General features: G+C 41.6%; 1 protein-coding gene across 2 annotated transcripts in view; it reads right to left on the bottom strand.

The window, feature by feature from the left end:
• Window positions 1-15,757, bottom strand: part of LOC106565740 (G-protein-signaling modulator 1) — a 45,144-nt gene that overhangs the window by 13,852 nt on the left and 15,535 nt on the right. For both annotated transcript variants that reach the window (XM_045691038.1, XM_045691043.1), the window contains exons 2-9: window positions 8,411-8,632; window positions 7,269-7,404; window positions 6,936-7,078; window positions 6,357-6,480; window positions 5,922-6,037; window positions 5,434-5,589; window positions 748-856; window positions 330-444 (exon numbers count right to left, since the gene is read on the bottom strand). In XM_045691038.1, the coding sequence (XP_045546994.1) occupies window positions 330-444; window positions 748-856; window positions 5,434-5,589; window positions 5,922-6,037; window positions 6,357-6,480; window positions 6,936-7,078; window positions 7,269-7,404; window positions 8,411-8,632 (1,121 nt within the window). The remainder of the gene's footprint in view (window positions 1-329; window positions 445-747; window positions 857-5,433; window positions 5,590-5,921; window positions 6,038-6,356; window positions 6,481-6,935; window positions 7,079-7,268; window positions 7,405-8,410; window positions 8,633-15,757) is intronic.

Here is a 15,757-nt window from a genome sequence, read left to right as displayed (position 1 = left end):
GGTAGAATTATCAAGAATTCTATAATCATCTTACCCTCCTCAAATCCCACACTGAACCACCAAGAGGACAAACACATCTAGACTCAAACCAGTGTCTACATGGGAAACTTCATCTTTTTCCAAAAACAACTCCAGTGGTCATAATTGATGTATTTAAGCAGAATCCTGTGGCAGAGAGGGGTACAGACAGCATGGTCGCGAGGGGCCTTGTGTGGTCCGGAGTTGGGTGCTTTGACTGTTACACCAGACTCTGGCACCTGGTCATAATTTCCTCTCACACTGAAAATACAAGTTCAAGGAAGAACCATAGAAAGAAATCTTCCTGTTACCTTGCACCTCGAACTCTGACCCACATGATGAAAGGTCACTCTCGTTGACCCCCAGAGCCTCCATCATCTGCTCCACATTCATCCTGGCAGTCAACTCGCCATTCCTGTCCCCAATCTGAGAGTAGGATAAGCGAGAGAGAGAGAGAGTGAGAGACACAGAGAGAAAGAGAGACACAGAGAGGGAGTGAAAGAGAGACACAGAGAGAGAGTGAGAGACAGAGAGAGAGAGAGACACAGAGAGAGAGATAGACACACAGAGAAAGAGAGACAAACACCGTATTGACTACAGGTGTATGGGATTTCACAGTTTTTCTTAGTAAAAAAAGTGACTGCAAATATATTGGTGTTGAAAATAAACTGTCTCCACAGTAATATACCTCATTTAAAAAAGAGTGTAGCTGCAGTGGTCACTAGTTACCTCTCTGGAAATGTCTAGGTATTTGCGGGCGTAGTGCAGGGCCTGGCGATGGTTCCTTAAAGACACATAGGCATTTCCCAGACTCCAGCAGGCACGGCCCTCTCCAACCCTATCAACACATACACAGTTAGAGAAGGAACAAATCAAACACCATAATGATAAGCATTTTAAGTAAAGGTTTTAAAGTGTGTGTGAGTGCGTGCGTGTATGTGTGCAGGTGTAAAGGCTCGGACACTCCAAGGATACGGACTGCTGAAAGGTGCACATCTGCCCGGCTGTCAACTTTTTGATGTTCACATAGCACAGATTCCCAACCGATCAGCCTAGTTAAAATACTCCAGACCACAAAGTGGCAGTAGCTTACTTAAACTACAGGTATGTTTGGCTTGTGCCTGCTGTAGATCAGAACTAGCAAGCTGTGATAATGTTGTAGCCAGCTAGCTAGAATTTGTAATAAGCCCTTGCCAGATGGCCACAACTAGAAAACTAGCGTACCTACCAACATTATAATTACATCACAATGCATTTAATATAACAACATATGCCATTTAGCAGATAATTTTTTCTAAAGGGACTTACATTCATTCAGCTATTTTACATATGGGTAGTCCCAGGAATCAAACCCACTACCCTGGCATTACAAGTGCCACACTCTACCAACTGAGCTACAAAGGACTTGTTTTTGAATGATGCAGCTGCCGATTAGCTGCCGAGAGTCAGTGGAGTAGCGAGCTAGCTATGTTGTCCTAACTGTTTAGCTAACATTAGCTAGCAAGTGAGCTGTTGCTGGCAGTATGGGATAATGGAGAGTGAATTATTTTCATCATCATCTTGCTAGATAGCTAGCTTGATAAAGCATTTAGTGTTGTGTGCATTGTGTTGCACTAACTCTCTTGCACACACACTGGACTCTACCCACACTCACATACTTACACTGACACCCCAACAGACACACACATACACACACTTTCACACTCACCACATATGCTGCTGGTACTGTCTATTATCTATCCTGTTGCCTAGTCACTTTACCCCTACCTACAGTGCCTTCAGAAAGTATTCATACCACTTGACTCATTCCATATTTTGGTGTGTCACAGCTTAAATTAAATATTTATTAAATATATTTTTATTCTCATTTACACACAATGCCCCATAATGACCAAGTGAAAAATAATTGTATATATTTTGCAAATATGAAATACAGAAATATCTCATTTACATGTAATTCACACTCCTTTGCTATGACACTCCAAATTGAACTCAGGTGCATACAATTTCCTTCGATCATCGTTGCGATGTCACTACAACTTGATTGGAGTCCACTTGTGGCCAATTCGGACATGATTTAGAAAGAAACACACCTGTCTATATAAGATCCCACAGTTAACAGTGCATGTCAGAGCAGAAACTATACAATGAAGTCCAAGGAACTGTCCTTAGATCGCCAAGATATAACTGTGATGAGGCATAGTTATAAAATGATTTCTAGAGTGTTGAACATTTCCAAGAGCACAATGGTTACCACCATTGGGAATCTGAAAAAATATGGAACTACCCAGACTCTGCCTAGAGTTGGTCGTCCAGCCAAACTGAGCAACCAGGCAAGAAAGACCTTGGTCAGGGAGGTGACCAAGAACCCAATGACCACTCTGATAGAACTACAGAGTTCCATGGCTAAGATGGGAGAACCTGCCAGAAGGACAACAGTCTCTACATCACTTCACCGATCTGGGCTTTATGGGAGAGTGGCCAGACGGAAGCCACTCCTGAGAAAAAAACGCACATGACTGCATGCTGTTCTGACCGCAGTTCTCTGCTGCCCGCAGTTCTCTGCTGCCAATGACTGGAACGAACTGCAAAAATCACTGAAGCTGGAGACTCATATCTCCCTCACTAGCTTTAAGCACCAGCTGTCAGAGCAGCTCACAGATCACTGCACCTGTACATAGCCCATCTGTAAACAGCCCATCCAACTACCTCATCCCCATACTATATTTATTTATTTATTTTTGCTCCTTTGCACCCCAGTATCTCTACTTGCACATTCATCTTCTGCACATCTACCATTCCAGTGTTTAATTGCTATATTGTAATTACTTCGCCACCATGGCGTATTTATTGCCTTACCTCCCTTATCCTACCTCATTTGCACACACTGTATATAGACTTTTTCTTCTGTATTATTGACTGTATGTTTGTTTATTCCATGTGTAACTCTGTGTTGTTGTATGTGTCGAACTGCTTTGCTTTATCTTGGCCAGGTCGCAGTTGAAAATGAGAACTTGTTCTCAACTAGCCTACCTGGTTAAATAAAGGTGAAATAAATAAAAAAATGAATAAAAATGCCTGGACTTTGCAAAAAGGTATGTGAAAGACTCGGAGCATAAGGCAAACGATTCTGTGGTCTGATGAGACAATCATTTTACTGTTTGGCCTGAATGTAAAGCTCTGTCTGGAGAAAACCAGGCCCAGCTCATCACCTGTCTAACACCATCCCTACCGTGAAGCTTGGTGGTGGCAGCATCATGCTATAGAGGTTATTTTCAGAGGACTAGGGACTAGGACACTGGCAAGGATAGAGGGAGCATGAATGGAGCCAAATACAGGAAAATCCTTGATGAGAACCTGCTTCAGAGTGCAAACAGTCTTAGACTGTGGTGCGAAGATTTACATTCCAACAGGACAATGACCTCAAGCATACAGCCAAAGCAACACTGGAATGGCTTCAGTACAAGAATATGAATTTATGTTGTCAAAATTCATGCCATAGCCAACTGCTAAAACCAGCTTTTGGTTGGTCTTAAATGGCTCTATTAGCACTGCCTGAAAATCGCACTTTGGATCATTAAGGACACACCTCTCATTTTTCCACCCCACCCATCTGAGCGCAAGCGAGCTGATATAAGACAGATACATTTCCGAAACTGGCGTTAGGGCTGGAAAATGCCAGTTCACCAGAAATTGTAAACTAACGTGCATTTTGAAACTAGAGCGGCCTTAACGCCAGCCAAAAATAGAGCCTCTTGAGTGGCCCAGCTAAAGCCCGGACTTGAATCGCATTGAAAATCTGTGGAAAAACTGGAAAATTGCCCCCCCCAAAATTTGGCAAAAATCCAGATGTGCAAAACAAATGCAGACATACCCAAGATGACTCAAAGCTGTTATTGCCACCAAAGGTGCTTCTACAAAGTATTCACTCATGGGTGTGAATACTTATGTAAATTTGAGATTTCAAGCAACAAAGCAACAAATACAGTGAATAACGAGTAAAAATAACATGGCTATATATATATATATATAGCCATGTAAATTTGGCTATATATAACATGGCTATATATATATATATATATAGCCATGTTATTTTTACTCGTTATTCACTGTATTTGTTGCTTGTGTCACTATTTATATTTTTTATCTTATCTTTAATTCTGCATTGTTGGAAAAATACCAGTAAGTAATAATTTCACTGCTAGTATAAATCTGTTGTATACGAAGCATGTGACAAATAAAATTTGATTTGACTCACCACCCCATTCATTGCATATGTGTGAAATAACTTAGACTGCCTGGCTAAGTTAGTTAGCAAGCTAACGTTAGCTATCTAGCTAACTAATGAGCAAATGCACATAATCAAACCTAACAAAAATCCCCAAGCACAAAACTCCTTAGCTAGAAACTTTTATAAGGAACGGCCCTTTTTTTTGTTCAATTTTCGCCTAAAATGACATAGCATAAAATCTAACTGCCTGTAGCTCAGGTCCTGAAGCAAGGATATGCATATTCTTGTTACCATTTGAAAGGAAACATTTTGAAGTTTGTGGAAATGTGAAAGGAATGTATGAGAATATAACATATTAGATCTGGTAAAAGATAATACAAAGAAAAAAAAGAAAACATTTTGTACAATCTTTGAAATGCAAGAGAAAGGCCATAATGTATTATTCCAGCCCAGGTGCAATTTACATTTTGGCCACTAGATAGAAGCAGTGTATGTGCAATTTTTTTGACTGATCCAATGAACCATTGTATTTCTGTTCAAACTGTCATATTAAGACTTCCCAAATGTGCCTAATTTGTTTATTAATAACTTTTCATGTTCAAAGCTGTGCACTCTCCTCAAAGAATAGCATGGTATTATTTCACTGTAATAGCTACGGTAAATTGGACAGTGCAGTTAGATTAACAAGAATTTAAGCTTTCTGCCAATATCAGATATGTCTATGTCCTGGGAAATCTTTTTGTGACTTACAACCTCATGCTAATCACATTAACCTACGTTAGCTCAACCGTCCTGCAGGGGATCCACCAATCCTGAATAAGTTATTAAAGATGTAAAGAGTTGCTCTAGAAAAAAAAAAATATTATGCAGCTTTTGTTTTTGGTCACAATTCTTATTACACCGTGAAATTGCCCTATTTTCTTTTAAATGACCTTGCCATTCCTGTCGGCTCCCCCATGTGGAGGTTTGTGCACTCTGATTGGATCAAAGTCAAGTTGTTGTCCATTGACGAAGTGCGATTCTACTAGTAGTTTGTTGGTACCAGATTGATACACAGTGGTTTGTCTTTGTTTTAGCAAGAGAAGGAACGGCCTCCTACTGTGCTAACTACCTATCGGCAGTCAGATTTCTCGGTGTGTCTGACTATTAAGTGAGTGTGTATGCCTGCATGCGAGTGTGCATACCTGTCGGTGAGCTCCTGGGCTATGAGGAGGTGTTTGAGGTGGTAGTCTATGGCTCTCTCGTACTGCTGCATCAAAGTGTAGGTGTTCCCCAGGCTGTAACATGCCTGCGCCTCCATCACCTGGTCCTTCAACTGACGAGACAGCTGCAGAGTTTTCCTAGATGGAACAGGAAGACAGGGCGATTGAGAGGGAGAGAGGAAGAAGGAATGAGATTTATACATAGGGGAAGTAAGAGGGTGGTGAATGGAGAAATAGGTATTTAAAGTTAAACATTTGTTTGTTCCACACAAAATTCTAAGTATTTATTTTAAATTAAACATTCTTATTAGAAATGAATCTCATACATCATACATTATATATTGATCTTAAAACATTAATAGATTTGAATACATGCAGGTAATCAAGTACATAACATGGCGTAGCGCTCTGAGATCCATTGGTTGATACATATCAAGTCCACTAGGTGTCAGCGTGTAGTCTTTGTTTACCTGTAGTACTCCGTGGCAGTGTTAAACTGTCCCAGGAAAATCAGAGCGTTGCCTAGGTTACTATAGGCTCTACGTTCAGCTGCTTTGTCACCAAACTCCTTGGCGATGGACAGTCTCTGAACAAAAGAAAGTTTATATATTTTCTTGAACGTATGTGTATATTGCTCACCTTGACCAGTTTTTACCGTATTGATGGAACAATAGCATTGCAAAACTGATACTTTTACGTCTTGTAAGTACGTCATACACTTTACATTGAGCTCATTCAAACAGGCAAGTTGATTATGTGTTTTCATCCAGGGGGCGAAATGGTTGAATGTGAGAACACCTTTTCTTACCATGAATTGTGTTACACTATTGTGTATGTGACATACTCTATCTCTTTACTAGTACACATGATGGTGTTGACTACTGTCCCAGGGATATGTATATCACCTGTCTGTGGAATTTGATGGCCTCCACAAAATTTCCCAGCAAGTAGTGGGTGTTGCCTAGGTTACCGAAGGCCCTGCCCTGAGCAGCTCGGTCGCCCAGCTCTTTGACCAGACATAGATTCATCCTGTAGGAGAGAGGAGGACTTGAGTTAAAGTATCGTGTACCAATTGTGTTTTACACAAATTAATCAAAAGTCTCATTTTTGTTGTCTTGAACTAAAATGTTTATTTTTTATGCTGTGGTTGCACAAAATGAACAGTACAGTACTTCAGTAGTTATGAAAGCTTTGACGTATGAAACTGGCCTGTCAGTGTGTTGTCATACAAAACCGAAGGCCTTAGCGAGCCTCTCAATGTGTCCACAGGGGATCGTGTACTACAGTTTTGACTTAACTGTAAAGGCAATTCACTTTTATCCCACTCCTCCACACACTGATTCAGGTAGTGTTCATTGCCTGCAGAGATTTTGAGGGAGCTAATAGCCCAGTGGGATATATCAATCATATGTATGGTGTCTGTGCTGTGTCCATGCACGGGTGTGTGCACATGTACAAGCATGTGTATACAGCTTAACACTTACTCATAGAAGCTAGTAGCCCTTTGCAATGTATCTCTGACGACTGGTGGGAGGTCCCCAGGGTCCTGGGTACAGCCCCATAGCTGCTGCTTTCCTTTGGCATGGAACACATTCCCTATATTATACAGAGCCCTGGCCTCTCCCACCTGGTCAGATGCAAAGGGGAAAAGAAGGCAAATAGAGACATTGGAAGACATTAGGGTATTTTTCAACTGAAATAGCATGGACCTAACTGAAATGTATTTTCAATACAATACGCCGTTCCTCAAAATCTGATAAGTGGTACTTAACATTTGCAATCCTCCAATCCAATGTGGTGGTGTGTTTGTGTGCTACCTTGTCCCCCTGCTCTTGAGAGATGTCCAGGTGTCTCTGACAGCACACCGTTGCCTCGTCGAAGCGCCCCAAAACCTTCAGTGTGTTTCCAAGGTTACCACTGGCTTTCCCCTCCCCTATCCTGTCCCCTATTGTCCTGTAAATAGAGACCGTATCTCATTATCAGTCATGGTTTTGAAGTCATAATGAATGCGTACGTAGCCTGAGTCCCAGATCTGTTTGTGACGTCTTGCCAAATCCATTGCTCATTGTCAACACAATAACACACATGCTACTGCTTAGACTTAGCGCTTAGGTCATCAAATCCAACTGTTTAAGTGGTCCCTACCTTCTTAGGACAGGGTTCCAGTTGTCCTGCTGTTATTGTAATGTACTGTAACTAAGCACAAGCCCTCTGGGTTTGTAATCACTAGGCTAACAACTGCACACCTCCCCACAGGAGACAGGCTTAGTCATCTGAGCTAAATACCAAGGGGGTCTCATAAAAATGAACACTATCAAAACCTGCCTCTTTCTTCTAGGAGGGCAACAGGCATACAACTCATATTAGTAATGGGGGGGATTGATACAGTTCATTATCGGGATATTATTTTTGACATTGTGTCAATTTGGCAATATCGCAATAATATTGTTGCGCTAGTTGTACCTGCACCAAAACTCCATAATTTTTCATAGCTTGTTCTCTTTTTAAATACGGAGCCAATTTGTTTTCAGCACTTTTTTATTTCCATGACTGATCAAAACTTGTTTTCTCATGGCTTTCTCTTGTCCCTCTGCAGCAGACATGTAGTGAGCAATATTGAAACGTTGAATTGCAATAAAATCTAATTATCGGATCACAATGCATATAGAATTGTGAGAATCGGAATACATATCAGCATCAAAGTATCGTGATAATATCATGTCGTGAGGTCCCTGAAAATTCCCAGCCCTACTCTGTATAGTATGCAACCCATAGCTAAGGATAAAGGTTTACATACTCTCTTATCCTTTATGAATGACTTTAGTCTAAATGACATATACATCCATTGCACTCTATAAAATGACTCTTTTAAACATATTCATACCATAGGCTGAAATACTTTAGCTACAATTTGAATCCATAATCAGACATGATGTGGTCTGGTATTCCATGGCCTCACCTGGCCAGAGTGAGGTCGTGTCTGTGGTACTCCAGGGCCTTGCCGTATTCCTTCAGGTAAAAGTAGGCGTTGCCCAGTTGGCTGTAGATGGCACTGAGGGTCTTCAGGTCTTCTGTTCCCACCTGCACAGCCGCCTCGAAAAACGCTGTCCCCCCTTTAAAGTCCCCCGCTTTACACAGCCTCTCTCCCTCCAGGGCCAACTCCAGACATGAGGCCTCCATCCTGAACACACACACACGGACACACACACAGGGGGACACACACAGGGACAGAGAAAAAGATAATGTCAGTATTACAGCGCCAGAGTGCGAAACAGTGTGCCTATGAAGGTACCATGGCAATGGTGTCCGAAAACTGTCACTAACAATGAAAACTTTATTCCTAAATGTCTCCATGGCAACAGTGTCTGAATCAATATCACTGTGCGGTTACCACAGCAACAGTGTCAGAAGAAACACTTGCCTTGACATGAGTACCTTGGAGATGTAGTCTTTTCAGCTCCTTGATCTCATCTCTATCTCTCCATAACACTACTGTTTAAAAGTCCAGTTTATATAGTGAAGATAACTGACACGTCTTTTCTTCCCTGCATTGAGAATCAGTGTCTCATCCTCCCAGAGCTGTCCAGCCCACACACTCTAGTTCAGTCTGGTTTAACCAGGCTAGTGTTGATGCGCTGCAGGTCTTAAATGCTGCATTGGGAGACAGTGGAAAAAAATGGGAAAACACCTCATCTCCACACTGACAATAAGGAAGGAGACAAAATTCATATCACTACACACAAAGCCTCAAGCCCAATGAACATGCTCTTTGGAGCATTTCCTTGTCCCCTCAAGCACTGTATTTTTGTCAGTGTTGTCCAAGCTAAATATTTTTCAGTATGCTGTAGGGCCTCCAACGTATAGCCCAAGAGTACAATTATAAAGTGTCTGGGTTTAGTCAATATAATAACTGTTCATTATAATTCTGAAGAGAATAGAGGGCTCATATGCCATAAATAACTGCTGTAGAGTCAGGTCCCTCTAGCCCTCCAGAATGCCTTAGTTACCATGGTGACATGATACCATGCATGCCTAACCTCTTTCTGGACTTCACATAACAGTTTCTGTCACTCAAAACTGTCCAGAATATTTGTAATATCAGCTAGCCTCATTCTTGAGACCATTCTAAGACCTTCCCCGCAGTCATCTGAGAACCATTGATATGATGAAAGCAACCAGCCAATGTGGATTTGGTTATGTTATCGTTTGAAACGCAAAAGATAATGCCACTTGTTCTTCAGCAAGCTCAGCGTAGAGTTCAGTGTAGATTAGCCCCACAGTGTAATCCATATGTGTATATATGATTAGTAGCACATTATTTTACGGTACACTACTTCCCTGGTATTTACTTAGAAATTACTTAATATTACACAACAATTACTCCTTTATGCCAATTTCCAAGGGGTTCAATGACAACAACAAAAAATCTTAAATACAGTAAGACTTATGACTCATGCAGCACCTGACAATAATTTGTCCCAAATAGGTTTGAAATGGAATTACTTGAAATATGCAGCCAACCAATACCCTTGCAGTCAGCATCTAGGCTATATGTTGAGCAAATGCCTTAATAGTACAGTAAAATAAAGTACAGTAAAATAAAGTGCTACATGTGAGCCTGCTGTTGGCAGAACTTCAACCAGTACCTGTGTTTCTGTTTGGTGCGGGTCTTCTCGACGTACACCCCCAGCTCCAGCCTTATGGGCCTCAGCAGGGCCCGGGGTCTGAAGCCCCGGTGGACCAGCCTGCACACCGCACTCTGGGCCCCAGTGAGATGGTAAGAGTTAGACGACATGGGCTACCAGGTCAACTAAAGGCACTCCTTAGCTGCGGGGATGTGTGGCATGAGGTGGAACTTTAGGGTGGGGGTGAACTTGAATGCAAAATCTCACGTATGCTAATGTAATACACTCAAGTGTTCTGCTAGAGAATCCAGGAGAAAAACATAGCAATACTATGCTGCCACCAGGATACACATACACACTGCCGGGTTTGAGATGTAGGGCTTTGTATGACCCTGATAAGTCTATATGAAAGCAGATGTCAGATTTGATTAATTACTCCATAGTTGAATACACCAATGTTAGCAACAGTGCATCCAGACCATTTGGACAGAATCCCATTGGAGATACTATGCACGCTTTAAAGCCCTGTTCCTCAGGTATCCTAAAATGCTGCCCAAAGTACCAACGATGAATGTCTGAAGCTATTCGGGACAATGATAAGAATCCCCAAAACCCCTTCAGATTAGAACACAAACTTCTAACAAATCAACAAAGTTAGTCCTTCCAACACTGCAGATGTCTTCTATGGATATCCACAAATGTAAAACTCCCCAATTCCACAGAAGCACTATATGAGGCAGGTTAACAGGTGAGTCAGTAAATGACTGTATAGTGTTGTCCTCCCTAAGTAGTATTGCATGGTCCTTCTCTCAACCAGCACTGAGTACTGTAGTCGATCCCGCTGAGCCACGCTGAGAGAAGGGGAAGTATCTTGGAGCGAGGATCCTGGGTGACTGCTGGTGACGACAGTGTGACACTAGCGTCTCTCAGCAGGACCGGTGCCCCAGTGTGAGAGAGAGCGAGAGAGAAAATAGAGAGAAAGATAGGAAGGAAGAGAGAGAGAGAGAGAGAGAGAGCTAGAGAGAGCGAGAGAGAGAAATAAAGCGAGTGAGCGATACCAATACCCAGGTTTACAAATCGGAGACAAGTTGCAGTGAGTACACAATTGATTTTGATTCCATTAAATATGGAATATTTGGCATTTTATTTTTGACTGGTCTATTTCTTGAATCAGGGTGTTTTTGATGTATAGATTAAAGAGCCTGAGTTTTATATCATCAGTTCTCATTTGAGCAGCAGAGAGAAGCACAGGCCTCAGGAAGGGAAAATAGGACACATTGGCTGTTGGTCTTTGAGACAGTTTCCCATGGTTACTGGGTTGGACTAGTGTAGGGTAAGAACGCTAAGAGGTTTTTGGCTTAGATGGATCCTTTAGCCCCCGGAGGGACAGATTTACTAAACCTTTGCATTAGATTGATATCTGCAGTGCCTGCTGCAGCCGGACCAAACCAGATAAGGCATCTGCTGAACATAATCTGCTAAAAAATCCATTAATTCCTTCATTGTTATTATCAGAAATAGAAATAGTACTGTAGAAAAACAAACTATTAACATTGCGAGTTAAGTTTTCAATAAGCTACCCAGGAAAGAGTTAAATTTAGCTCATATAAATTACATGTAGCCTCAGAAACAAAATTGATGAGAATAGTAATTTCCTAATCTTAGATCAAATGAATATATTAGCCATTTCTGATACTCACTTATACAGTACATTTGATGATACAGCAGTAGGAATACATGGATATAACATCTATAAAAAATACAGGAATATCTACGGGGGAGGTGTTAATGTACATGTATACAGTGGGGCAAAAAAGTATTTAGTCAGCCACCAATTGTGCAAGTTCTCCCACTTAAAAAGATGAGAGAGGCCTGTAATTTTCATCATAGGTACATGTCAACTATGACAGACAAAATGAGAAAAATAAATCCAGAAAATCACATTGTAGGATTTTTAATGAATTTATTTGCAAATGATGGTGGAAAATAAGTATTTGGTCACCTACAAACAAGCAAGATTTCTGGCTCTCACAGACCTGTAACTTCTTCTTTAAGAGGCTCCTCTGTCCTCCACTCGTTACCTGTATTAATGGCACCTGTTTGAACTTGTTATCAGTATAAAAGACACCTGTCCACAACCTCAAACAGTCACACTCCAAACTCCACTATGGCCAAGACTAAAGAGCTGTCAAAGGACACCAGAAACCAAATTGTAGACCTGCACCAGGCAGGGAAGACTGAATCTGCAATAGGTAAGCAGCTTGGTTTGAAGAAATCAACTGTGGGAGCAATTATTAGGAAATGGAAGACATACAAGACCACTGATAATCTCCCTCGATCTGAGGCTCCACGCAAGATCTCACCCCGTGGGGTCAAAATGATCACAAGAACGGTGAGCAAAAATCCCAGAACCACACGGGGGGACCTAGTGAATGACCTGCAGAGAGCTGGGACCAAAGTAACAAAGCCTACCATCAGTAACACACTACGCCGCCAGGGACTCAAATCCTGCAGACGTGTCCCCCTGCTTAAGCCAGTACATGTCCAGGCCCGTCTGAAGTTTGCTAGAGAGCATTTGGATGATCCAGAAGATGATTGGGAGAATGTCATATGGTCAGATGAAACCAAAATAGAACTTTTTGGTAAAAACTAAACTCGTCGTGTTTGGAGGACAAAGAATGCTGAGTTGCATCCAAAGAACACCATACCTACTGTGAAGCATGGGGGTGGAAACATCATGTTTTGGGGCTGTTTTTCTGCAAAGGGACCAGGACGACTGATCTGTGTAAAGGAAAGAATGAATGGGGCCATGTATCGTGAGATTTTGAGTGAAAACCTCCTTTCATCAGCAAGGGCATTGAAGATGAAACGTGGCTGGGTCTTTCAGCATGACAATGATCCCAAACACACCGCCCGGACAACGAAGGAGTGGCTTCGTAAGAAGCATTTCAAGGTCCTGGAGTGGCCTAGCCAGTCTCCAGATCTCAACCCCATAGAAAATCTTTGGAGGGAGTTGAAAGTCCGTGTTGCCCAGCGACATCCCCAAAACATCACTGCTCTAGAGGAGATCTGCATGGAGGAATGGGCCAAAATACCAGCAACAGTGTGTGAAAACCTTGTGAAGACTTACAGAAAATGTTTGACCTGTGTCATTGCCAACAAAGGGTATATAACAAAGTATTGAGATACACTTTTGTTATTGACCAAATACTTATTTTCCACCATAATTTGCAAATAAATTCATTAAAAATCCTACAATGTGATTTTCTGGATTTTTTTCTCATTTTGTCTGTCATAGTTGAAGTGTACCTATGATGAAAATTACAGGCCTCTCTCATCTTTTTAAGTGGGAGAACTTGCACAATTGGTGGCTGACTAAATACTTTTTTGCCCCACTGTATGTAAATGTGTGATATGTGTATGTGATATTTCGTATGTACAGTTGAAGTCGGAATTTTACATACACCTTAGCCAAATACATTTAAACTCAGTTTTTCACAATTCCTGACATTTCATCCTTGTAAAAAATTCCCTGTCTTAGGTCACCACTTTATTTTAGTAATGAAATGTCAGAATAATAGTAGAGAATGATTTATTTAAGCTTTTATTTCTTTCATCTCATTCCCAGTGGGTCAGAAGTTTACATGCATACATTCAATTAGTATTTGGTAGCATTGACTTTAAATTGTTTAACTTGGGTCAAACGTTTGGGTAGCCTTCCACAAGCATCCCACAATAAGTTGGGTGAATTTTGGCCCATTCCTCCTGACAGAGGTGATGTAACTGAGTCAGGTCTCCTTGCTCGCACACGCTTCTTCAGGTCTGCCCACAAATCTTCTATAGGATTGAGGTCAAGGTTTTGTAATGGCCACTCCAATACCTTGACTTTGGAAGTATGCTTGGGGTCATTGTCCATTTGGATGACCCATTTGTGACCAAGCTTCTTCCTGACTGATGTCTTGAGATGTTGCTTCAATATATCCACATAATTTTCCTCCCTCATGATGCCATCTATCTTGTGAAGTGCACCAGTCCCTCCTGCAGCAAAGCACCCCCACAACATGATGCTGCCACCCCCGTGCTTCACGGTTGGGATGGTGTTCTTCGGCTTGCAAGCCTCCCCCTTTTTCCTCCAAACATAACGATGGTCATTATGGCCAAACAGTTCTATATGTGCTTCATCAGGCCAGAGAACGTTTCTCCAAAAAGTATGATCTTTGTCCCCATGTGCAGATGCAAACCGTAGTCTGGCTTTTTTATGGCGGTTTTGGAGCAGTGGCTTCTTCCTTGCTGAGTGGCCTTTCAGGTTATGTCGATATAGGACTCGTTTTACTGTGGATATAGATACGTTTGTACCTGTTTCCTCCAGCATCTTCACAAGGTCCTTTGCTGTTGTTCTGGGATTGATTTGCACTTTTCTCACCAAAGTACTTTCATCTCTAGGAGACAGAACTCATATCCTTCCTGAATGGTATGACGGCTGCGTGGTCCCATGGTGTTTATACTTGCATACTATTGTTTGTACAGATGAACGTGGTACCTTCAGGCGTTTGGAAATTGCTCCCAAGGATGAACCAGACTTGTGGAGGTCTATAATTTGGCTGATTTCTTTTGATTTTACACATGATAAGCAAAGAGGCACTGAGTTTGAAGGTAGGCCTTGAAATACATCCACAGGTACAGCTCCAATTGACTCAAATGATGTCAATTAGCCTATCAGAAGCTTCTAAAGCTTGACATCATGACATCATGTCCTAACCGACTTGCCAAAACTATAGTTAGTTAACAAGAAATGTGTGGAGTGGTTGAAAATGAGTTTTTTAATGACTCCAACCTAAGTGTATGTAAACTTCTGACTTTAACTGTATTTGCAGTGCCTTCGGAAAGTATTCAGACCCCTCGACTTTCTCCACAGTTGTTTTACGTTACAGCCTTATTCTAAAATTGATTAAATTGTTTTTTCCCCCTCATCAGTCTATACACACAATAAACCATAATGACATAGCAAAAACATTTTTTTTACATTTGAGCTAATTTATTAATTGAAATCACATGTACAATAAGTATTCAGACCCTTTACTCAGTACTTTGTTGTAGCACCTTTTGGCAGTGATTAGAGCATCGAGTCTTTGGTATGACGCTACAAGCTTGGTACACCTGTATTGGGGAGTTAGTCGCATTCTTCTCTGCAGATGATCTCATGCTCTGTCCTGTTGGATGGGGAGTGTTACTTCACAGCTATTTTCAGGTCTCTCCAGAGGTGTTCTATCGGGTTCAAGTCCGGGCTCTGGCTGGGCCACTCAACGACATTCAGAGACTTGTCCCAAAGCCACTCCTGCATTGTCACTCTACCATAAAGGCCTGATTGGTGGAGTGCTGCAGAGATGGTTGTCCTTATGGAAGGTTCTCCCATCTCCACAGAGGAACTCTAGAGCTCCGTCAGAGTGCAAAAATTTCTAAAAAAACAGTTTTTGCTTTGTCATTATCGGGTAATTTGTGTAAATTGATGAGGGGGAAATAAACAATTTAATACATTTTAGAATAAGGCTGTAACACAACAAAATGTGGAAAAGGTCAAGGTGTCTGAATACTTTCCCCATGCACTGAATACAGTACTTCCGTTCATTTTTTCAACTGGTACCAGGCGACCTTCAGATGAGTCGTGTGAGGCCTGTGGGCAT

This window comes from Salmo salar, chromosome ssa01, assembly GCF_905237065.1.
Source record: "Salmo salar chromosome ssa01, Ssal_v3.1, whole genome shotgun sequence".
Lineage (NCBI taxonomy): Eukaryota > Metazoa > Chordata > Actinopteri > Salmoniformes > Salmonidae > Salmo > Salmo salar.
Note: the sequence above shows the minus strand (reverse complement) of the source record. Positions and strands in the feature narration are given on the sequence as shown.